Genomic DNA, 25,794 nt, shown 5'->3' on the forward strand with positions numbered 1-25,794 from the left:
GGTGAATTTTTTTTCCAACTCGGCAGTTAAGATCGCAAGCTCGCCCAATCAGAGACGTCGCTCAGGGTCACGTGACAGACAGGCGCCCCATAGCTGTACGCAAAGCCCTTACCACTACCAATATGGTCACGATAGCCGATGTGCTCTATTTTCCGTTTCAGGTACAGACGGGTGACGTCAGGGCGACTACTTCTATGTTTTATACGGTCTATTATAAACACAGATGTGAATGTGCAGTAGTAAATGTTACAGCTGTAAACTGACAGTTTACTGGTCATTAATAAAGGGAAGATGGACTCAATAGGACATGGATCAAACTGAACTGTAAGAATAAATTAAGTAGTTCATAAACAGATATTTATTGGGTGAGTTTTGCTGTGTTTGGAGATAGAACTTACTTTTTTTTCTTGTTGTTGCTATTTTACAACATTAAAATTGTTGTTTTAGTGCATTTTTAAGTAAGAAATCTACAGAGCAGACCCAGAACTAATTTTACAATATCCCTGTGGTTATGCATCCTAATTATTTTTGGTAATATTAACAATCAGAAACCTGCAGCACAACCTCTGGTTATGTAATATCTGTTCACATGGTTGCATTTAAAGGTGAACACAGTGGATTGCCAAATACAAGCTCTGCCTCTCCCCACAGCTGGAACATTTTTATTGCTCTCTCAGCTCTTGGCTCCTCCACAAAGCGATAAACAGGAACACATCCTGTAAAATTCATAGATAGTGCACTTTATACATTCCTGCTGACCAAACGCCCTCTTTTGGTGCTACTTTACGAGAAATGGTTTACATGAAATAAACAAAGTTGTACCTTTATAATGATTGTATAACAAAGAAGACAGCTTTGTTCTACATGTTTTCCCATGTCTGCTATATCCTCCTATTTTCCCATGGTATAAGTTGATGCGTCACCACTTCAGTGCACTGACTTGAATTTAATGACTTCATGGTGAAAGTATTTTTTGGCAGTGTTCTTGCAGGGCGGATGTCATGGACTATGATTCCTGGGCTGCACATTTCTCTGCAGCACTTCTCCTGAAGAATGCTATCTCACTGGGTTACCGGAAAACTGTGTGGTAAAGTTTGTACTCGCACATGCAGAAGAAGGTCTTGGATAAAGCGGGGAGATGCCCATGTGCATAATCTGTCAATTGGTGAGTTATTTCTCTGACTTCCATTATGTCTTTTGTATTCCCTTTGCAGAAGCATGCTGTTAGCGCCAGTCTCTGATGTGTGCAGAACAGATGCTTCATATCACTCAGTAAGCAGTGAGTCATTGTGCAAAACTGACCACACCATTAAAAAGACAAGTGTTTGCAAGATTTCTCATCTGATTTTCTGGATATGGTATACATACCTTTAAAACGTATCTCATTTTCATCCAGTTTAACTTTAAGAATGAATGTTTAGCAAGTTTCTATGTTCACAGACATCTTAATGCTGTAAAGTTGTGACCATACAACAATAGTTTTGGGGTTAACATTCATTCGCCCTTGTCTTGTGTTCACTGTACAGTGACCATCATGCTCCAGATTTGTGTGATCTTCTGTTTGCTGTCCACGGTCTTCTCCCAAGCTACATCCTCCTTACCAAAGAAGGGTCGTAACTATACCATCCACTCCTCACAGCTGGTCTGTAGTCTGCCAGGTCCAGCAGGGCCACCAGGGAACCCAGGAGCCCCTGGATCACCAGGGGCTATGGGCCCGATGGGACCCCCTGGAAAAGACGGCCCAGATGGGAAGGATGGAGAGAAAGGAGAAAAGGGAGGTGGAGGTAGGAATAAAGTAATTTGACTCTAAAATGAAAATAATTTATGCTAACTCAGGCAGTGCTGTTGTATAAAAACACAATTTCTCTGGACTGACCGTATCCCAAACAAGGGTTAGGGGAAAATACTTTTCTGCCCCCTCCCACAGTCTAATTTACAACCCCCATAAAAAACTTTGCTTTACAAAATGTAAACAAATCTGCATTTGCTCTGAACGCCAGGATTCACTTTATTTCAGCTCTCTTCAGGAGGAGCTAGCTTTCTCACTGATGTTTACGTTTCTTTCTTTTATTAAAAAAAGATAATTTTTTGGCTTTTTGTCCCTTCTTGATAGGACAGCCTTAAAAAGACAGGATAAGTGAGGTAACATTTGGAAATGACATACATTGAATCATATATCATCAGGACTGTTAAAGCCCATCAAACAACATTCTGTATATTTGTCGATAAGCTTTGTTTTTATATACATATAGACATACTTTTATTTTAATTGAGGGTACTTGATCCTTTTGTAAATGCACTGAACCCTAGGTTCATAATTGGGATTTATGATTAGTTTCCATTAAATCCTTAACTTATCTTCATATCTTTGAGGATTTTGGTTATTTTTCATTGAATTTTTACCTGTACATAAAAAGTCTCTGGTGTGTAATTCAGGGGGTATTCTTTGTTTCTCTGGTGTCTTATTTGAATTATTTTGTATACTGTGCTAGATTGTCATATTAAAAATTGCTATTTGTTTCATTGTGTGTGGCTGTTCTCAGGTGATCCAGGGAGGACTGGGAACCCAGGCAAACCTGGTGTAAAAGGGCGGGAAGGTGTCATTGGCAAGGCTGGACCCAGAGGACTGAAGGGCCCTAGAGGGTCACCAGGGGTCGCTGGGAAACGAGGACAAAAAGGGGACCATGGTGACACAGGCGAGCAAGGAGAACCTGGAGGCTGCAACTGTGGCAGAGCAGCCCGAGTGGCCTTCTCTGTTGCTGTAACCAAGAGCTACCCCAAAGAGCGACTGCCTATCCGCTTCAGCCGGATCCTGCTGAACGAGGGAAATCACTACAATGCCAGCAGTGGGAAGTTTGTCTGTACCATCCCTGGCGTCTATTATTTCACATATGACATCACCTTGGCTAATAAGCACTTGGCCATCGGGCTTGTACACAATGGGCAGTACAAAATCAAGACTTTTGATGCCAACACAGGGAACCACGACGTGGCATCTGGTTCAACTGTTCTCCACCTGCAGGAGTCAGACCAGGTGTGGCTACAGATCTTCTACTCAGAGCAGAACGGACTCTTCTTTGACCCTTTCTGGACAGACAGCACCTTCACAGGCTTCCTCGTTTACCCAGACCAGGACTATCTTAATGAGTCTGATAGAAAAGCTAATGCACAAGGTGAAAGTTAATGCCCCCTTCCTGATTAAGAGTTGGTTCCTTTTTTGAAAACTGCTACATATTTGGTCAAAACATTGAAAAAGTCTGTCCCACATGGGTAGGCCTGATGGAAATTGGTTGATTACAAGTAGTGACACAAGGGGGCGCACAAGGAGAGCGGAAAGTTTAGCTAGAAAATTGCAACTGATCATTGAGTAGCCCTTTGTTTTTTTTATTTTCCACGTTTTTTTTTCAATGTTTTAATAAATAAGCCTGACCATTAAAAAACAATAGATATTTTTTGTTTCTCCAGCTTACCTTCTAGGGGCTCCATTGCTGCCCTAGGTTTTTATTTGTCAGAGACTATTGAACGATTGGCTTGACAGTTCTTGATTTTTGTCTGTTTTGCATGTTTATTTTCATTCTGTTAATAGTTTTTTTTAAATTTGATTATTCAGACACAGTTTCTATTGCAAACTTGTCTTGTTGCCCATGATCTATCTTCATGCCTACAGCACAAATGTTAAACTCAGATTAAAAGGAAGCACAAAGATTGTGTCAAACTCTATTATTATTCAGCACTGCCAAAGTCAAACATTCATATGAAGCAGGGTTACCAAACCTTTCAGCCTGTGCTGTTCACAAAAATTAAGCTAGAGATTTGTTACACTCACTGTCCTTCAATGGGATAAACTGTTGCTCACAGCCACAGACAAGCACTAGTCAAATCCAGAAATGGAGATGAGTACAACACAAAAAAGTTACTTTTTTAATTGTAAAAGTAAAGGCCAGAATTACAGTAGAAGTTATCTTAATGTTACGGTTGTGGCATGGAGGTATGGTCTATAGAAATTTAGCCAAGCAATGTTCACATGTTGCTTTAAAATCAATTTGGGGGTCATATGGTAACAGAAAAAGAAGAAAGCTGATTTTTTTTGTAAGGTTTTATTTAGAATGTAACCTTTGCACTTAAAAAAAAGAAAAGTAGATGTAACTGTGTTTGCTTTTGCATTTCTGTTGATGTCTTACTAAGTGATTTAAAATGTTTACAGTTTTTAACCATTTAGAGAATCAGTCCCATTCAACTGTCTAATGGTGTAAACACAAAAGCATGACAAGTATTAAATATTTCACCTTCCCAGAAGTTATGCACATGTTCTTATGAAATAAGTTATTTGTGATAAAATATTATGTAAGTAAAGTTTATACATACAAAGTATATGTAAAATATTTCATTTCTGAACTTGATAATATGAGTTTTGTTGTACTGAGCAAGTTAGTTTGTCATAGACATAATTGTTTTCTCTTGAATTTTGGGTCAGTTGGTTGAAAATCATTTTAAATTTACAGTGTAGAAGACTGCGTAAATCATGTTCATATTAACCTTTTTGTACATACTAGATTTTTTACAAGGAGCACTGATTACACCTATTGTCATTTATCAGTCTTTCACCCAGATTAAAGTTTAACTTATTAATACATTATTTTGACTTAAAATTATGTGATAAACACAAATCAATTACAGTATCATTCATAACAAATCACTCATAAAGATATAGTATGATCAGGAGTGAAAGTAATTAAAATAAGATTCAAAAATGCAATCCTTCAACTTTTTGAAATTCACATAATCATTGCGGTTTTATATATTTATTTCATTGCAGTCTTATACTCTCAATATCAAATTTATAGTCAAATTTCAAATACATACACATTATTAACAACCAACCATTCACTGAATTCTGAAAAGGATGTTGAATTATGATTTTCTGTTCCTATACAACCTGAAATATTCATGTACCAACAGACCAAACAAACAACAATTAGATTACAGTAACTTTTGTGTAGGGTTAAATTCAAACACTGGTATAATAACTTAAATTTGGCTAAATGTTATTCATGCTTTCTTTAAAACACACTTGTGAGGCAATGCGGCTGTTTGTAGTTCTGACGCTTCTGAAGAACTACAACTCCCAGGCTAGAGGAGGGACCTTCAACGTCGAGCGCACGAGCCTCGCACCGCAACAGCAGCAGCTGGTGCAGCCGAGGACATTACTTTGTTACAGCGGAGCCACCGGAGAGAAACGGACGGGCTGTATCAGTCGGAAAAGTGTGAACAGTTGGGGGAAAACGGTGCGACGAAACTCCTGTGGCCGGGACTTGGCGGTAGCAAGTGTTATATGAACTTGTCAGTGGATTTAAACGTTTTGTTTTCGCCGAGAAAAGCGGTGTTTTCTCAAAGTTGAGCCGGAGAGGAGTTCAGGATGTCGGACTGAGACAAAGGGGTCTGGGGGGCATTCCCGTCGGAGCGGTGAGTGGCGAATGAAATAACCACCGTGATGAAAAGTTCAATTTGTTGTTGGACAAACGAACCGTGTTTTCTGGTGATGTTAAGTTGTATCGGCGTGTTTTCCCTGTTTTTTAAACGAGGCGAGTGTTTGTGTGCTCGGTGGGCAGTTAACTTCTGTAGCTTTGCTGCTTGGCCACTGTCTCGTGGTGCGGACGTCTTCACAATGATAACCCCTGTGTGGGATTTGTAAGTCATTTTGTATTTGTTATGGGCAGCTATGTTGAAACTTACATTACCGAGGAGAAGGCTGCTTTCCAGTCAACGCACAGCGTGGTCGAGCGGATATTTACCAGAGCCATTTAAATTCCCGAGCCGAGAAAATGGCCTGTTCAGGGAAAGAGCTCTGAGGGATTAGCTAGGTGTCAAAGAAATGAATTAAAACCACAGTATTTCCTAGAAGATATACCCTTATTTATTTTTTAATTTCAAAACTAAAACAGACACACGATAGCCTGACTCCTTCAATCCAGATGAACTAGCATAGAATAAGCATGAGTTTAGTTTGTTCTCCCTACTATCAGATGTCTTTCTCTTGACAACACTGAAGTGGTAGTTAAACTCTTTCTCCCTCTTAAAGTGTTTAAACACAGTTTGATTCTGTCTCAGCAGGTAAAACTTGTTTCTGGAAGTCTCCTCTGGATGGGAAAGATGGAGAGGGAGTTGCAATGGTGGAAGGGACAGCTAGCTGCAGATATCCATCAATCCCTCCGCATCAAGGTGAGTCTGACATGTCTGGCCATGCTTTTATTTTAGTAGGGGTCTATCAAGAACAGCCTGGTGTTTTACTTGTCAAAATCACAATCTTCTTGCATTTTAATCCACTATTAACTTGGGGCTAGCGCTGTGTTGCCTTGGAATCTTGGGGAACAATCAATTACAATTTCCATGCTGTGTAAGCACTTAATTTTACAGTTTCAGGGTGTTGGACTGAAAACCTTGTAATACATTGGGCTTTTTTACAAGAAGGCTCTTGCTTTTGGACTTTTTGGAGAAAAAAGGAAAAATTTTACACAGTTACACTGTTAGGCAAACTTCTGAAAACCCAATAATGAATTAATTAAAACTGACCTACTCTAGATAGTCTTAAAGCCAGGGGACTGAACAGTAAAATAAGACTCAGAGAAACATTAGTGTCAATGATCAGAAGCACTACACATGAGGTCTATGTTGATGTTTCACACAGCGGCATCTTAGCATTTTATCCACCGCACACTATATTGAAAGTTGGTTGGGAAATATAATTACATGGTCCTGTTGTCTATTTAAGCATGATCTAAATTACATTACATGAAGGAGTAGAGGCTCATTAATTGAGAATGTCTTAATTAACCTCTAAGCGTGATCATATTTCCTCCCATGTGCCACTTTAATGGAGACATCTGTCACCTGACTGGCACGTCAGAGTTGGGCCTCTGCTGCCAGTTTCTTGCTGACAGAGACAAATACAGATCAGGTTTTAGATGCCATGTTCCAGAGACTGTACATACATGAAGAGGGAGTTCTGTTTGTGAATAAGACGTTTGTCAGCCTTTATAATGAGTCATTTGTAACACATAGTTGATTCAGTTTGCTCATTCTAGACAGTGTCTGACTCAGAGTGAGCTGTCAATTAGACTGAAAAATCTGTACGCAGAGCTGGAAACTAAAACAGCACACCCACTCTTTTCTCATATACTATAATGAGAGGGAGAGATGGTTGCTTTAAGGTTGAGTTGGTTTGTCCTCTATCAGCGCTTCTGGTGGCATCCCAGGAAACAAACTCAGCACTGTGTATATATATGCTGTAAAATGTACTGTCCATGTTATGAATGCTATAAAGCTACATGATAAAGACATTCTGTGAATTGAGAGATGCTTGAATTATTTAAAAACTGTTAAGAGTACATTGCTCTGTTGAGATACTTGACATAGGCAAAATGCTGTATTTACGTTCATTTTACTCAAAATGGGACTCTATGATTGTTTCAAAGCGATGATAACAAATTTAGTTACTGTGTAGTTCATTATGAATGAATCACTCCTTAATTTATCTTTGCTGCTCAACTTAAGAAATATAGAAATAGTTCTACTGTTTTTTTTATAAAGACTGAAAAGGAATTTTTTTCATGAAGCGCTTCAACAGTGGAAGGTTTTATGGTTAACATTTTAACCAATGCAATTAAGCTAATTATCGAGTCATTAGTCTTAACTTTTTCCTTAATTCTCATTAGATGATAGAATTGGTGCACTTCTCTTGTTAATGTATATCAAAAATGATTTGGTGGTGTTGGTTACATTCAGATCCCTCTGGTATGTGGACAACCGTGAGCACACCAAAACCCAACATCACAGCATTAGTGGCTAATTTGCAAAACCTAGTTGTGATCAATATATTATCTTTAAAAGAATCTAAAGAGTCATCTTTAACTCAAAGTTTTTTGAATGCTTAAGGACTTTATCAGAACAGCCTCTTGTTCATTGTCCTTTATCCATTTAAAGATATTTTACATGAGGACTTGCTGACATTATGGTAGAAAAGCTCAAAACGGTGGAATGCTTCACAGCGTTGACGCTGTTGATGCCTGCATGTGTGTTATTTTCAGATGTGGTTTCACTGAAAGCCCTGTAAGGCGCGTAATGGAGAACCACTATCAGAGCTGTGTGTAAAAAGGCCTTCACACAGTGTTCAGATTTCCTGCATGGCGCCCGCTCCCCCACCGTCTCATCCAGCCCTAATGACGTTTGCTGCAGCGGTAATGCCCTGATGTGGGAGATAGCACTGGTGTGTAGCATGTGGCAAATTATCAGACATGCAAATCAGGCGGAGGCAGCTGTGGAATCCTTAATTATGGTGTGGGTCTCCCACAAAGGCACCTCTCCTACCAACACAGAACCCCCCCTCCTCGAAGCCCTCTAGACTCCCCCACCCTTCCCATCCACCCCCATTCTTCTGCTGCCCTTGTACCCCCAGACAGACAGATGGACCAGAGGCAGAGGCAGAAGCAGTGGGAGGAGAGGAGAGTTTGGGGAGGACTGGATGGTGTGGTTGGTTGTGGCACTGGGGGTGGAGTGGCTGTATGTGGATTTGGAGGGGGGTTACTGTTTATTTTTGGAGTTCTTGAAAGTATCGGCCTCTGCATAACTGTTGTTTTAGTTCCACTTGAGAAAAGGCTAAAATTCTAGATAAACCTGACTATGTTAGAACAGTACAAATGCACTTTGTGTTGCTTTGAGTTTATTTTGAAAGCAAAGCTTTGGAGCCCCTTTGGAGCAGTAATTAACAGGCCAGGGCCAGAATTGTTCCTAAACAGTCCTGATATGTTGTTTGCTGTATTTTCCCCTCTCCGAAGGACCCCTCACTGTTTAGAACTAAGGAGATTAATCAACCAATCCTCAATCTCTTATTAAACCCACATCAGATGCTCTTGTTTTTCTTCAGACTCACACATGGAAAACAACACCATTTATATACATATATTATGTTTCTACAAACAGCTTTAATGTTAAAAAATAAATAAATAAAACACGTGCTGTGATCTGGTGGTGCAGTTGAAAATGTTTCTTGTTTCATACTCTGGGGTAAATATTTCAAACTGCTGCCTTTTTGTTTTTCCAGAAGACACCAGAGGCTGATTCAATGCAAATGCCCTCCAGTATCTTCCCTCGCTTAAAACACATGCAGCTAATTGAACATGAATAGGAGATGTGCTAGAGGTGAAACCTAATCCTATCTACTCATCAACCTCCACCGAAGGAACTGTGCCCCCCCCAACACACACACACACCCTAGTGTCAGCCCATCACTCAGAGACCCCTGCGATGACCCATATTAGCTCCTGTTCTCTGCAGTGATGGTAAATTAAATGAGGTTGAAATGAGACAGGAATTTCTGGAAGTAAATTGAGTTTTATTCCTGGTGTGGCTCTGGAGGGTCCCAGAGCCACAGCTTTTAAACCCCATCAGCAGGAGATATGCATGGCTCACCATTATTATGCATATTCTTTACATCCCCCACGTCGCTCTGCCACTTCCTCCTGCCCACTGCCTGCTCCTCACACCTCCCCTCCACAAGTCACCCCCTCATCCTTCTCCTCTTATCGCCCTACAGGAGCTGAAGCTGCCAGTCTTCCGGGCCCACAGTCCTCAGATCGGCATGCGACGGTACTTTGCGGACTTGTTGGCCATCCTGAGTAACCGCTACCAGCTCTGTCCCACAGCGCGGCACCTGGCGGTCTACCTGCTGGACCTGTTCATGGACCACTATGATGTGGCAGTCAAGCAGCTTTACGTTATTGCTCTGTCCTGCCTGCTGCTAGCCAGTAAGTCCATTAACATCACGTACCCCTCCTCTTCTTCACAAATAACACAACATTTATTACAGTTTTAACCACATTTTCAAAGACATTTACTGAACAAATAATTTCATTCTCAATAAAAAACAATGTGTGGTTACATATTCTGTAAACACTGAAAACCTTCTCTGTGCTGGTGGAAACACAATGATGGTAGTTTTTGCACAGATGACACAAGGTGACCTGCAAAAGCAGCTAGTTTAAACTCCCTCTGAAGCACGGTGGTATTTTCCCCTTTAGCTCTGATCTGTCGGCCTGTAATGACAGTTTACTGTAGCTGCATTGTTGGTTTAAAAAAACACAAGGTCTCCATTGTGGTAGGATGACTGTGCCATTGTTTTGGGGGGAAACTGTCGGAGATTATGCTTGTGTCTGCAGAACATTTTGGGTTTCTTTGATCCTGGTTCTAATAACATGTCTGCGGCTGCTGCTCTTAGTCAGTCCCCTCCGTTAGGTTGAGATCACACCTGCCCAGGTCAAAATGTCCCCTGTTCAAAGGTGTGATCCTTTTCCCCCCCTTTTTTTAAATGCTGCTACTGAAATGCATGTGATTTGTTACAGTGTCCCCATACAAACCTCATCAGTTCTTTGTTATCTTAACAATCGTATTGATTTTCTGTTGTCTGCCAGTCACATTGAACAATGAACTGATCCTGAACAACTATGTCTTTATGCTGGATCTGCCATTTTTTGCCGCCACACTGTTTCATTCAGAGGCATGTTGATTTATTAACATGTATGATTTTAAGTCAGTTTCGCACACCTTGTCTCACAGTAATTCTTAAAATGAACGTGCGCCTGGTGAATCTGCTGGAAAACCTTAATTTCCAGCTTTTGAAGTAAATTGAGACTTTTTGTCTTTTCATTTTGAGCTGGAATGAATGTAGAGAAGGATTAAAATGTAGTTTTAGTCTTTTTCATGTATTTTTTTTTTCTGCAAATATCTTTTTTAAACATCACACAGTTTTATTGTTTAAGTCACTGTTTAACTGCAAACCAACCCAGAGATGGCAGATCGTTGGTTTTAGTTGAGTCTCTTGATGTAAAATCAGATATCTTGTAGTTCTCTGAGGCCTCTTTGATGTTTGTCTTTGAGTTTCTTTCCCTCTCAAGCTGTCAGTCTCTACAGAATAGCGAGAGAGGAGATGATGTAGTCTGATAACAAGTCAATGACATGCTCCATTGATACGAAACATAAAATTGAGTCTTTGTGCGCGTGGTTTATTTATTTATCTTTTTCGCAGCAGAGCAGGTGTGTTAATCGTCCCTCTTTGCCTGATGCTGCATTGTGCAGGTTGTGCAGTAGTTATTAGTGTCTCTGGTGATTAACAGGCTGCGAGGTTTTCTGTACATTAATGCAGCCCTTGGCATCATGGGTAATTAGACTAATGATGCCGTCAAAGTGGGAGTCTGGAACAGAGCCTGCCCACTTGGGAGGTGTGTGAGTAGCGTGTGTGATGTCACGCAAGGCGATCAATGCCATCAGAGCTGTTTCTGTTGCAGTTTAAAATTTGAGACTTGAAAGAAGGTTTTTATTTAAACCGAATCTCATGACAATCCAGGGATAGTCTCAAGAGTTTGTTTATGAAGTGAGAGAAGCATAATCAATCAGCCTGGACAGAGGTTCTTTTCTTTTTGCGATAGATTTATCAGATTTTTGTGGCTGAGTCTTTTGTTTGTGACTTCCCACTATTTGGGCGCGCTCCTCTCTGCTCTCCTGCCTCCGACTCCTCCAGGACTCTGGGGAGTTTCCACCATGATTGATGAAGGCATGAAAGGGTGTTTGATTCAAAGTTGTCTTTGGTTTTTTATCAGTCATGAGGTGCTTTGGAATCTGGCCTAGTTATTGAACAGCCTCCCCAGGTCCGCCTGCCTTGAAGACACACAAACATCTGTCTTTAAAATGTTCTGGCTTCCGTGCTCGGTTAATTAATCGCTACCTCTTTTGAGTCTCCCAGCAGCCAGTGCTTAATCCTGTTACTCTATTGTGTGTGTGTTTTTGTGGGTGCTTGAGTGTGTGCATGTGATTGGTCATGGATGAGCTCTTCTTCATTTGAAGAGGTGAGATTATGGTCAGTTTTTCAGATCCACAGGGAGAGTTTTATTGACTGGTGAGCTCTAATTTGAAAACCTTAAATCATTTTAGTGAATCCATTTAGTCAAAGAAACCAAAATCCACCAAAATATAAAGCCAGGACTGCTTACACACAGGGGATGTTTCTGTTTAAATCGGTCCCTTATACTGAAGGTGAAGTTTCCATTGTGTTACATTCCACAGAGTCCTGCAGTGATCACATCAGTCTTCCTGGCAGATCCCAGTCCCTGAAGTCACAGCTCTGCACACTGCAGCTGTTTGTGATGGTAAATGACATCATGGTCATACCTCTGTGCCAGCCAGAAGAATTTAAAAGATTTAACTGTTTACAAAATAATCAACCCTCCAAATAAATCTGTTTTCATGTTTGTTGGAGTTAGAAGTGATTCTGTTTTGATTCAGCTTAGTTTTTTATGCTGAAACTTGATTTGTTTATCTTGGTAAACCTGATCCCTGAATGCTCATACCAAAAAAAAGAGCATCCTATGAAACGGATAATGTGCTCAATCGTACTGACTTGCACAGTCCTCTTACACAGGCCTCAGAGCCCGGGGGTGGGGAGGAACTGCGTGCTGCGGGGCACCTGCCATATGCTCTCCGAGTCAGGCCTCAAACAAAAGCCCGTCAATGCAAGCAGGACAGCCAGCCAGCCAGACTCTTCCCAGAGAGGGGGAGGGGAGCAAAGACTGAGGGGTGGAGGTTGATGTGTGTGCGGGCGTGTGTTTTTGCTAAATGAGAAGATGGTCGCTGTGGCAACCTATGGATAAACCAATGGCCTTTTTTCCTCATGATCATCCAATTAACAGAGACATGTGGAAACCATACCAGATTTTTCCCTTATTGAAAAAGCACTTTTTTCTTCCACGCAACCACTCAACCAACTGTGCTGCTGTGATGGTGTCCCTTTACCTCTTGCTGCCCGCTCTGTTTCCTCTTCGTTTTTTCACCTTGTCGGGGACAGCCGCAGCGAGCCAGTCCTGGGACAGGGTAGCCAGTAAAAGCAGGCCAACATCCCTTGGGGGGGCTGGGAAACGAGCTGAGCGGTACTTCAAAGGCAGGTTGGCTGCTGATGTTAAACAGAGGAGAAAGGGAGGTGGAGGTGGTGGCCTGCAAAATGGGACATGTTAGAACTGAGCCACCCAGCAGGGTGCCTTGAAATGTAGATTAATAGGGAACCCACTTCCCCCTTTCATTCCCCTGTCAGAGCACTGACACTCATTCTAAGAGAAATGTTGTCATGTGAGGCTCTCATGATTAAAGAAATTATGTTAAGATGTACAGATGGCTTTTATTATTTTCCGAACGCCAAAGCTCAGCTTCTGGTGCACCATGAGACACAGCGCTTGTGCAACTTAATGTAAATGTTAGAATTTAATTCTTTGTTGTGTGATGTTGAGTAACGCCAGAGGCTCTGTTTGCCCACACACTCTGTGTTTGCCTTCATCACCCATGCAGCAAAATGCAGCCAAACTGCAGCCGATGGCTCCCCCAAACACACACACACACACAAGCAAGCAAGCATTGGGTTTCTTCTCGGATCTTGCTCCGGTCCCTCCAGCATTAGCATCAGGGGTCAAAGGTCAGCCTACGCTTACATTGTGAGAGCTGCCAGGGCCAGGGGTGGCAACACGAAAGGTTGTGTGATGGAGCTATGAGCAATTTCACACCCCAAATGAAAGATGAACCAACAAATAAAAGGAGTTGAAAGAGCATAGGAAATTCCTTCATGGCTGTCAGGTCAAAGAGAAAAAGAGATAGAAAAAGAAGAATACCACAAATCTGAATGTTGAGCTGTATTGGCTTGACATGATCAATATAAATAAAGCCATGGGGTAACAGAAAGATGGTTTGAGTAAAGCATTCACATCTTTGACGTCATTGTTTCAGCCTGTTACAGCTTCAGTCATGAAAATTATACATTTTTTCATTTTTTTTTACTTCTAGATTTTGTCCATGGTTTATAAAACTCTGTATGTTTTTTCCTCAAGGTAACTTCTTTCAACAGCAGCTGTGGGTGGGCACTTCCCCCCAGGTCTTGAAGGAAAGCTGAGCCCCTGCTTACATTAGCTGTGCTAGAGTCCAGCTGCTTGGCTTGTTTGGTTACTTGAGTGAAGTGAAGCACACAACATCAGTAAAATGTTGTTGTCACATCTGCAATAGATTGAAATTGATTAAAGTTTTTGGGAGAAGTCTGTTTGCTTGCACTTTAAATATTATTTTAACCACATATCTGTTGACAGTTTCGGAAAAACAACAGACATTATTCCCATATCTAATCTACTTGAGTTATAAATAATCTCTAAAATGCATGACGCCTCTGTGGATTTTTTCTTTTCAGGGAAGTGATGTTTGATGTTGGGCACACTAGGTGGAAAGATTTCTTTTTGGCCATCTTACATTTTTTCAGAAACAGAAGCTGAAGCCTTTCTCTCTAGGCTCTCAGGTTTCCTTCCAGCCCCTATCACTCCAACTGTCTCCCTGCCCCCACCACCTCCACCTCCACCTCTCCACAAACAGCACACCTGGGGGGAGGCCCTGCATCTTGGCTTACCTCTTTCTCACCCCTGACCTTTAACTCTTCACTGTTTGCTTGACCTGTTCTCATCCTCACCGTCACCTGTGGGTGCTCTGAGACTGAAGAGGTGTCCTGTCATTGAAGAGTATAGAGAAAGGTAGCTTTTGTAGATGAAAAGATGTTTTTTTTTTCTTTCTGCCTGTGTCTCTGCCTCGCTGACTGGCTTCAGATAGGATCATTGAGACGCCTGCATTCCAGGTAGGCTGAACTCACAGGAGAGGAATGCAGCATCTCGTTCAGGCCACGCTGATGACGGTAAATCAGGGGCTGCACTGGTGCTGGCATGCTGCTGTGGGACATAAATGAGGTGATGACAAACAAATCAGGAAGTCCAGTTGAACTCTGTGTCACACATAAACACTCATGATTATTCTTGGGATTGGCTTTTTGACTTGTAAGATGTCATTTAATATCAGATGTTTTGGTTCAACCAGTTCTGTGCTTTTGTGGCTTGATCCTGGTCAGAAACCACAAAAAAAACCTGATGTGAAGTGTCAATGGTTGTTCTTGTTTAGAGTCCTTATATTATTCAGCGATGAACGTTTCTGCCTGTGTTTTATGAACAACCTGACCTCTACAAACATCAATAGCCCATTAAAATATGGAAATAAAGCAGCACTGGCTTGTTTCTGTATTAGGCAGTGAGGGAAGCTACATGTCCAGGTGAATTTTTGACTCAGGCGGTCATGTTTAATTTGAAGCGTTGCATTACGTTTTTATCAGAGGTGCCAAATTATGAAATGATTCTAAAATGTAACTAAGGCTGGTAGTTTTTCTACAATTGTTCTGTCAAATAGTCTCTCCTCTTGAGAGGTAAACAAAAGACCCTTTAAGGAAAACATGTTTTTGTTCCTCAGACCAAAGTGTAACAGAGAATTAATTTGCTTCAAACCTTAACTTAAATGGGGTGTGATATTTTTTTTATCTGAGCTGAAGAGATAACTGAAAAAGTTTCTCTACAGAGGATTTATTATCTGCAAATTTGACAACCCATGTAGCCTTTATAAAAAAAAAATCCCCTTTAGCCTCTGAAAAAATAAGGTGGCCTAGCAGGGAAAAAAAGTGAAAACAATATATTTTTTCATAATTATTTTTTGTGGAAGCAATATCAAAATGTTTTAGTGTATTATTAATAATGTTTAGTGCTCTAAACAGTTTCTATGGAAACCAGAATTGTTTAATTGTTGTTTTTGGGAAGAAGAATCAACATTTTTTGTCAGATTTTCGTCCACATTAAGAACAATTGGTCAAAGGACTTCTAGAGGCTCAGAGACTTGTTTAAGCCCAAAGGGGGGCACTGGCTGAATGTTTTTAGACATTTTTCTTGGTAAAAGTGAAACTTGGTTGCGATCAGCTAGTAAAATATTGTGTATTCAGAATAATCAAAGCAAATGCCTCCCAAAAAAAATCTCGTAATATTCCATTCTTCTCAAATTCTGTAATTTGACAGTTTTATGTGCTATGAATTGTAATTTCTTCAAAACTATAAAGAGAACAGAATTTTTTGACATTAATAAATTTGGTGAGATTCAGATCAATAACTGAGGGGTAATGAGGGGTTTGTTAGAAGCTATTTACTTTTCAGGAGGAATCAGACCTATCTGTTAAAATATAAAAAGAGGAACGTCAATAAGTGTGAGGCGGGGAATCTAATCAGCAGTTTTAGAGGATGATGTTACTGTGTTACATTTTCTATTAATAATATGGAATCAAAATGATCTCTTTTATTTTCTTTACCCTGTGTATCTGCAGCTCATTAAAATCAATAAGATGATGTTTTGTCATTCAGGCTGTTGTGCACACAGTTCCCTTACAGTAAATCAAATTAGTTTGTGGCTTTAATCAAATTGAGCTTCTGAAGTTGTTAAGTTTTCCTTTTCAAAGCTTTTGGTGTCTCTCGTGCTGCTCGACCACAATCACAGAGTACAAAGGAGATTGACTTGCTCTGTGTCTTTCTTAAGATCAAAGAGGCTGGTGTTCTGTGGAGATTGGAGGCATTGATGGCTTTTTACAGCAGCGTCTGTGTGGACATAGCAGTCTGGAGGCAGACAGAGGCCTGATCCAGAGGATATGATGGTGAGAGAAAGGGGCAAGTGTGGACTGGGCTGCTGAATGAGCCCTGGTGGGTGTAAACAGCCCTGTTTCACTGTGCTTCCTGTTCTGGTGGAGAGACACCATTATTGCCTCTGCTAATTACCCCTACGGCGTGTTCGGCTACAGACCCCCCTGCTCCCTCCCCTCGTGCTCTCTCAGCCGTTTCCCTCTCTCTTCCTCTCCCCTGCAATGCTTAAAGGTTGGTTGCAACATTGGTGATAAAACTCACACTCACTAAGACGACACCCTGCTCACTGAAACGGTGGGTCTGAAGAGGGAAACACCGTTCATGAGAGTGGACCATGACAGCCCTGGCACTTTAGACAATATTCATCTACAGCCTTGATTTTCACATTTGGCTGCCATGGTTCAGGATTAGAGGCCAAAATTTGCCTCAAAACAAAGGGTCTTGTTATTTCCAGCTCTCTGCACAGTTTCATAAAGCAGCTTTGAAACCTAATAATCCAAGCCTGTGGACATTACACAAAGTAAGTCTTCAACAGGGACTGCAGGGAGCTTCGTCAGCACTGTTGATGTGAGTGTTTGTTAGCAGGTTTATACATTCTCTGAGAAGTCTGAGAAGTCATCATTATCTTTATCACTGCTCTTGGACTCATACTAACTGTACTTAAAGGTGAGTGAGGATAACTTCTGTGTAAGGACAGAGAGAGAGAGAGCTGATGTACACATATCACTCTGATAAATGTAGCAGCGCAGATATTTTTCAGTTTATTTATGGTCATCAACATAGTCTGGCCAACAGACACTCAATGAATTTATAATGTTGTAATAAGCACTTTTTTAAACTTGTCTTTTTGAACTGTATCATCAAAGCCTATTTAAAATTCCATACTGTTGTCCTCTACTTATTTATCATCTGTTGTTCGATCAAGCACCTATCGAGGTGGACTCTTTAAGTTGAAAATACCTAAAATGATTTCTGTTTACTCATTAAATGTAAGAACAGGGAAGCTTTAAGCTGAAATGTCTTAACCCTTGAAAGCCTTACTCGTCCAAAAAAGCCAAAAAATTCCATTATTAAGAACTGAGACATTTATTAAACCTTTGAACAAAATCAACCAAAAAACTGTTATATCATCGTTAATGACAACTGTTTTGTATCACCGTGAAGTTTTCAGTCATGCATTCTTTTAATGCAGAAAATACTTATAACAAAACATGAGCAGCAATTAATTTCTTATTTTTTTATTGCTACTTCTAGAAAGTTATCAATGATTTTTAAGAAAAAAGTGTATAGATGATTTAATGAGAGCAGCCATTTTGAAAAGGGCCAAAATCCAACTGCAGCTGTGTGTAGTGTTATAATAATCCTCCAGTGGGTAGAATACATTTTTAACAGGTTTTTGAGGAAATATTTATCATGCTGATCAGACAGAGGTCTTTAGAAATCTGTCATGCTACAATGATATGTTAAATAAAATAAGTTTGGCGGTATAAGTTGGGTTAATTATCCTCTCTCTGTCTTTATGTGTATGTGTGTTTATAATATTTCTCTCCAGTGAAATGTAATGACCATCTTTTACTTGTCATTTTTGTTGATTAAAGTCGGCCTCAGAGCCTGAAGTGGCTGAGGTCTGATTTTCAATTAAGTTCTGTGTCCACGTTGTGTCCCTGCCTGATAATTGTTCAGGTCAATGTTTCAGAGCAAAGCTGGATCAGAGTAACCCGACACCTCCTTGCCCTCACTCTTGAAGTTTAAGCAGGCCTGTTGGACCGTTAGATTAAAGACAGAATCGCCCCTCTTCATTGGTCACGTGCATCCTGGGGGCCTTGGGGCTGTTGCCATGGAAAAAGAGGATGTCTGGGGATAGGGAGGGGGCTCACCATAATGGCTCAGCTGTAACGTCTGAGAGGGTCCGGAGCAAGTGAGAGAGAGGGACCCAAGTACTGGGGCTCGAGCTTAGTGGCCTTTTCATAGAAAGTGTTGGTCTTTTATAACCCAGAGTACGATGCAGGCTCTCTGTGAGCTTGTAGCGATGTTTCCTGAGGCCTCCCTGATAGTGTAACTGCTCAGCTTTATGGCCAGATGTTCAGTAATAGTCAGCTTAATTGCTAATGCTTAGCAGGCACTTGTTAGGTTGTGTGGAAACTTAAGAACAGCTCTTTAGGGTCGTCTATAAACCTCCTCCATGTGGTTTCAAATGGTGATTTCCATGATAACACTGAGGCGCAGGAGTGAATGAAGTAGTCTGAAATGCATTTTATCAAATGCACTTTTATCATATCATGTTAAGGTAATCCGTTTTTTTTTAAAGAGAGTAAAATTTTCTGTTAAAACTTAAACAATCTAGTTTAAAGCTCATTGATATGTGTTTTTCTAATTAGATGAAGCTCAGAGGGCAGTATGTTGATTTAATTTCTGGCAGATGTTTATGAATGTGATGCTTTGACTCACACTGAAAAAAAAACATGTTTAACTTGTTGTATTAATGAGGCTGCCTAATAATTGTTCAAATTCTCAGTTTGCTGTGTTGTAAAAACATTTTTTTAATAAAAAAGTGACTTTATCCCTTCAAATTTGAGCATTTAAAAAAACATAACATTTTTGTCGTATGGACAGCCTCTCCTCGATATTTCTGTATTTGCAAGCAATGCTTTTATGCCTTTGAGAGCCTTGAATAAGGCACTTTACCTACCAAGCCAAACCAGCACCCCTTTGTTTTTACTTTGTGAATGTTTTTTTTTTTTTTTCAAACCCCCCCCCAAAGTCTGAAACTCACATTCCTGAACCTGGAGTGTCTGCTTCTTTGCTTCAGAGTTAAACTAAATGTTTAATTCTTCATCCAAGATCTTGTTAAATGGTTCATGTTGTCAGTAATTACAATGCTGAGTTAATCGCTCATGTGATATTAGTGTGAAAAAAATATTTTTTAGCATTCATTTGAAGGAGTTTAAGGGTTTCCTTGCTGTTTCTAAAGAGTCATGTATCCGAACACTGTCCTGATTCAGCTGCTTTGGATCTACAATAATCTTTGGTGTATGAACAACACTGTCCACTAACACACTTTCTGCATGTTTTTTCTCCCTCCCCAGGTAAATTTGAGGAAAAAGAGGACCGGGTTCCTAAACTGGAGCAGCTGAATTCTCTGGGTTTCATGTGCAGCCTGAACCTGGTTCTCAACAAGAAGGATCTGATCAAAATGGAGCTTCTGCTGCTGGAGACCTTTGGCTGGAACCTGTGCATGCCCACACCCGCCCACTTTATTGACTACTACCTCCATGCCTCTGTGCAGGAGGGCGACCTGTACAACGGCTGGCCCCTCTCCTCCATCTCAAAGACCAAGGCCTTCATGGACAAATACACTCACTACTTCCTGGAAGTCTCACTGCAGGGTGAGTCAGGCAGAGGGGGAGTGGACTTTCATAGACATTATCAGATTTGTGTGATTGAAGAATTAATGACACTGCTGTCTGGTTTCTTTCAGACCATGCCTTCCTGAGCTTCAGACCGTCTCAGGTTGCTGCTGCATGTGTGGCAGCATCTCGTATTTGCCTTCAGATTTCCCCCAGCTGGACGACTGCTCTGCACCTCCTAACAGGCTACACCTGGGACCACCTCACCCAGTGCATTGAACTCATGCTGCTGTAAGAGACACTCACACCTTTACTCATGTAGAGACAAGAAAAGATCCAACAGGGGCTTGATGATTTGCGTTTTTCACCTCTTTCTCTATATTTTGGTCTCTATGGTTTTGGATTATAACCAGCAGGTTGATTCAACCTTGTGGAGTCTTATTATGCTCTGTGTGCCACCAGAAAAATCACTCCATCTGATAATCCTCGCTGATAGCCTTGCTACAGTGTACTTTAACAGCTGTAATTAAGTTTCACATTTCTCAGTGAGTGGGTGGCTGTGTGCGTTTATTTGTGTGTGTCTGTGTAAGTGTAATTGCTTGCACATGTTCACACTAATTGCGAGGTAGTTGAACAGGATGGTGCTGGCTGATTTTTGCCCGATTAATGGATTTATTCAAGCAGACCGTTTTTTTTTTTCTGCAGAGAACCTTTACTTAGACATTCATGTGAAGGTTTTGGTATAAGTAGCTTGTTAAATAAACTTCCTGGTCGAGTGTGTTTCATTTTATTTCAATATCTGCCTCTCCTCTCCACAGTGCTCATGACAACGACGTTAAAGAGGCCAACAAGACCAAATCCACTCCTCCTCACAGACCCTCCTCTCTGCAGTCACAGCCTCCGACTTCTCACCTCTCACCCGTATCAGCCATCCAGAGACCAGCCTCCTCCTCTTCTTCCTCCTGCTCCTCTTCCTCCTCCACACCACAGCTGCTCTTTCAGCCAGACGCCTTTCCTCACCTCTCCCAGCATTCCCCGTCCCTCTCCCAGCTGCAGGTGCTGGCTGACTCTCAGACTCTGGGGTCTGTGGTGAACATGTCTCAGGACTTTCTCCAGAGCCACAGGATGGGCCTCCTCACAGGTGCTCCTTCCATGACTCCTGCCGGGGGATTCCCCTCCTACCCAAGCTTGACCTCCAGTCTCCAGCCGGGGGCTCGAGGTTTGTCACTTCAGGGCCCGATTTCAGTGCAGATGGCCCTTGCTGGAGAGCCGCGACACTGTCTGAGCATGGCCTACACCGGGGGCTACCTGGGCTCCCATCACACTTTTGCAGCCGGCTGCTTCGACAGGTGACGCCAGGAGACGGAGAGGGAACGCAAACCCCCACGGGAGTGCACTGCTATGCTTCCATCCAAAGTCCCCACCCCAAAATACCCTTTCTCAGACCTCCTTTCTCTCTCCGTCAGCTCAGCTACACTTTCAACTCGTCCAGCCGCCCTGCCTCTCTCACAGAGACGCCTCAAACGCAAGCAAAGGTCTAAAGGCAAGACAGACCCAGTGGAAGTCATCACACTGACGTGACGAAGGCTCTTCTGGCTGAAACACTGCTGCCACGACTCTGGTTTTATAAATCCATGTGACCTAAGACTGTCTTCACTGTGAATGAGATGAAAGCAGCAGTGTGATTGAACACCCACCTCATTCAGTGCCTCTTCTCAGTTGTGTAATAGCTGAGCCAATTTTAGAATTGCACAGAACACAAAGGATCTGTGATAAGGATGTATGTGCTGCTTACATATTTCTGTTTTGACTTTAATCCCCAAACACATTCAAGAGAGGAGAAATTGGCTGATTTTTTAACATTTCAAACAGATATAAAAGAAAAAGAGACCAACATTAATTGAGCTTCTTCAGCTTCTGTCTGAGCTGAAGAGCCCCTCCATGGATTTCTCCACTCATGAGCTCTCTGAGGGGACAAAGACTTGATTTTTTAAAGCACACATGGTGAAAGACACACCTGTGTTCCTCCTCTCTCCTCGTCATCTCATCTCATCCCATCCTCCCCATCTCCAAAGTTAAGCCTGGTTGCAGAGCGGAGACGCACCACGGGGATGAAATATTTCTCTCTAGGCTTTGTCAAACTAAAGTTTTAATGTCACTGTCTCTGGCACCGCTCAAAGATTTGAACACACTGATGTGACTGGACCGTTCTGGTGAAGGAGACTTTAACGTTGGTTGTGTATTGTACAGATGAATTGCTGCTGCCTTCTTATGAACTGTTGGTTCTGTTTCTGTGTTAATGACTCCAATGTTTACATGAACCACTAAGTATCAGGGACTTAAACAAGATTACTTGAATATGATGCCATTGAAACATGCCATAGCTTTTATTTATAACATTTTTTCCTTTTTTATGTATTTGTTTGGTCTAGAGTAGCTTTTTTTACCAGCTTAGAAACACACCATTGATTAGCTGTAGTCATTTTTTGTACCTGTTCATAGAAACTGTGTATTCAGGCTCAGGTTTCAAGGCTGGATCTAGCAGCCTTCTCATTACTCTGTGCTATTATGCTTTAAAGGAGATGCTACTGCAGCATCTGTGGGGGCTGGAATATTCCCCTTCTTCATCACTGGACCGTACTCTGCTTACAAGTCAATAACTGAAAGCACGACACAGTCAGCTTATGTTGTAGAGGAACAAACTGGTGGTCACTGGTTTCAAATAGACATCTGTACTCAGTCTGCTGTAATTGCTTTCCAGATTTCTAAAGCTGCAATCCCCAATCTCCCCTCTTCCTGCTCAAGCATAAACACATGCAGATTGGGTTGCCCACTAGTTACCATGGTGAAACCTTAAATGATCTGGGATGTTTTGAACTGAATTTAGTCCGCATCTGAGGATTATTTTCTACTCTAATTAAGTTTTCCAAAATAAAATGAGAACAGCGAAAATGTCCGCTGTATACCCCACAGCTCAAATTGATGTTTTCATGCAATTTCTCTTATTGAACCAGAAACCCAAAGATTCTTCACATTTTATTAAACTTTAAAAAAAGCTGCAGATTTTCCCCAGTAGATTCAGTCTGAGAACAAAGATCTCTTTTTGCTGAAGATGTATGAAAACACGAACTTCTCTGTCAGCTTTAAGTGGCCACAAACCTCTGGGACAGCGTTGTCTGAATTAATGTTAACAGCTGCTCAGTGTTGTGGGAGCTGTGAGACTAAGTTATTTAATCTTTTACTAAAGTTTGTAAATTCTGAATTAACACAAAAGTGAAAAGTTCACTGGACTTTCTCTCTTCGCTGTGCCTGTCTCAAACCTAGAATGAGAGCTGCATTTCTCACAAACACTACATGAAGAAACAACAGACCTGTTTGTTTTCTTGCTACTGGTCGGACCTTGTCCTGTGCAGCTCAGTGATCTCGTACTATGCCTTTGTTTGAACTCTTTCTGTACAGTTTTGTTGCCTGTCTTCATTCCTTTCTGTGTATTTTAGTTCAAGGTTTTTGGAATTCTCCTGATGGTGTGAACTATTTTTTAAGATGTTCAATTCTTTTTTTTCTCCTTCATAACTCATGATCAACTTCTCACTGAGGTGTCAAAAGGTGCAATATGTCGTCGTTTTTTATCCCTGTGTAAACTGCCACAGCCATCACTGTCTCATACTCACCACTGGTTCATCTTTTGTAACTTATTTTTTTGATAATTGTGTGATTAGACTCGGTCTCCTCTAGAGGGCGGTGTGCTCTGAACACAATGAATATGTTGCATATTGCAGCCACATCCTTTGAGTGATAGATGTCACTAAATGTTTTTATCTTGATTTTCTTTTTTAGCTATTTAGAGATTTCCTGTGCACCTCCCTCCTATGAAAAGTGCTGTTGTCACTCACTCCAAACATCACTCATCCGCCGTGAAAGTGATGAAATGACACCACAAACTTCCAATTTATATTTTTATATTATTTTGTACCCACGTGTAGTCTTGGATTATGTGACACTGAATGATAGAAGGCGTTCTTTTATCACAATGTGCCATGGAAAAAAAATAAAATAAACACACGAGTGTACTGAGCATGTGAAGGGTGTGTTTCTTGTGATAATGCCTGCAGCTCTTAGGGAAATGATGGTTTCCGCTGTAAGGCTCCAGACGGCTCAGAGGGATGACAAAACAGGCGCTCTGGTGATAAGCCCTGCAGGTTTTACACACAGTCCTCCAGCTGTGACCACATGCTGCTTCTGCAGCTCTTCATTCATGAAAACAGAGAAGTTCTCAGCCACACTGGTTACAGTTAATCGTGGACTGAACCGAAAATACAATTTGTGGATCCATTCCTGCTGTTAACATTAGTTTCATTATTAGGCTGCCCTTTAGCACATTAATTATATATTTTATTGGAGGATCAATAAAATACCTAATTCTATCAAAAAGGTTCAAACTGTAACACAGCAAAAAAATGAAATCTTACCAAATGTTTTTGTCTTATTTCCAGTAAAAATGTCTTTTTAGACTAAATATGAGCCACATTCACTTGACCAGTCTCGAAAAGTGTCTTATTTCAAGTTATTTAAAGACAAAAATAAGGTCTAAATTGCTTGAAACACGGATAAAAATCTGCCAGTGGGGTAGGAAAAATGTGCTTGTCAAGACTAGAATAATGTCTCAATTCAAGTACATTCTTCTTACCCCACTGGCAGATTTTTCTTTTTACTCATTACAAGCAATTCAGACCTTGTTTTTGTCTCTAGATAACTTGAAATAAGACACTTTTCTGGACTGGTCAAGTGAATGTGGCTCATATTAAGTCTATAAAGACATTTTCCACTGAAATAAGACAAAAACACTCCGTAAGATATCAGCTTTTTGAAGTGTAAGTCGTCTTTTTCACACTAACCATGGCTAGAAAAGCTATTATACTGCTGTACATACTGACAAAATTAGCATTCTGCATTTGACAAGCAACTGCAGCTTCTTCTGTGTCCTAACTCCGCCTGCACAGCTCAACTAAAGCTTTCTGTGTTTGTGGCATTCTGATCTGGAGGAGTCTATTCAGTGTTTTGAAACTCTCTCACACCAGAGACATTATACTCCATTTATGATTGAAAACAAGTCCCACTCCTGTGTCAAACAGTACAGAGCTGTGGACTGTGGAAGTACAGGGTTAAGCTCTGTTTGCTCAAACACAACAGAACAATTATTTTGTTAAGAAAATACATTTTCCCCCCTAACAATCTTCACTAAAAATAAGCAAATTTTTATCATATCTCTTGGATTTTTAATTAGGGTTCAGTTTAAAGAAAGATCAAAACGTAATCAGCTTGGCACACAGATTAAAGAGCTCTGAATGATAGGCACTGCTCTCACACACACTTCTACATGATTTAAGCCTTTTCAGATAAAAACATTTGGTTACAAAAGCTGACTTTGTTTTTTTTTTCTTTTCTGGATCTCTATGTTAAATTCCACATGTGTAAATTAAGCCGGGGGTTGGAGGCGGAGGAGTGAGCCTTCAGGGAGATAATGGATCATTGTCACAGTCTCCTGTAAGTTTTTGTATGTTGGGCTAAAAAGGCAGACTGCTGCTTCCTTTTGTCTGGCCTGAGGGGAGTGTTCGTCAAGAAAACAAAAAAGATGTTGGGGATGATAGAGGAGCTGCTGCTCACCTTCTGTCTGTTCTGCTTGTCTTGGTGTACAGGACTTAAACTAACCTTTCTACATGTTATCAGCAAAGCTTTAAAGAGTGAGACTCTTCAGTCAGAGTAAAAGAGGAAAGGCTTTAGTTGATCAAAGCAAGAACCAAGGGGACAACCTCTGATTCCTTATACAGCATGGTCAAATTTCTGCCTTTTTCCTCAACTCTGCATATCTGATGTATAAATAT

General features: G+C 41.0%; 2 protein-coding genes across 3 annotated transcripts; both read left to right on the plus strand.

Annotated features, from left to right (window-relative positions):
* Nucleotides 1-1,053: 1,053 nt before the first annotated feature.
* c1qtnf2 (C1q and TNF related 2) lies at nucleotides 1,054-3,343 on the plus strand. Its single transcript, XM_074674565.1, has 3 exons — nucleotides 1,054-1,165; nucleotides 1,527-1,784; nucleotides 2,544-3,343. Exons 1-3 carry the CDS (start codon nucleotides 1,054-1,056, stop codon nucleotides 3,182-3,184), a joined length of 1,011 nt encoding a protein of 336 aa, XP_074530666.1. The 3' UTR covers nucleotides 3,185-3,343.
* A 1,787-nt stretch (nucleotides 3,344-5,130) lies between these two features.
* ccnjl (cyclin J-like) lies at nucleotides 5,131-23,983 on the plus strand. Of its 2 annotated transcripts, none has more exons than XM_074674663.1 (6): nucleotides 5,131-5,463; nucleotides 6,109-6,219; nucleotides 9,590-9,800; nucleotides 19,652-19,951; nucleotides 20,044-20,203; nucleotides 20,731-23,983. In XM_074674663.1, exons 2-6 carry the CDS (start codon nucleotides 6,142-6,144, stop codon nucleotides 21,263-21,265), a joined length of 1,284 nt encoding a protein of 427 aa, XP_074530764.1. In that variant the 5' UTR covers nucleotides 5,131-5,463; nucleotides 6,109-6,141; the 3' UTR covers nucleotides 21,266-23,983. The 2 variants fall into 2 exon arrangements, with proteins under 2 accessions (XP_074530764.1, XP_074530763.1); XM_074674662.1 differs by having other exon boundaries at nucleotides 6,112-6,219.
* The last annotated feature ends 1,811 nt before the right edge of the window (nucleotides 23,984-25,794 follow it).

Source organism: Halichoeres trimaculatus, unplaced genomic scaffold, assembly GCF_033239565.1.
Source record: "Halichoeres trimaculatus isolate MK-OKI-2021-1 unplaced genomic scaffold, fHalTri1.1 fHalTri1_scaffold_7, whole genome shotgun sequence".
NCBI classification, from domain to species: domain Eukaryota; kingdom Metazoa; phylum Chordata; class Actinopteri; order Labriformes; family Labridae; genus Halichoeres; species Halichoeres trimaculatus.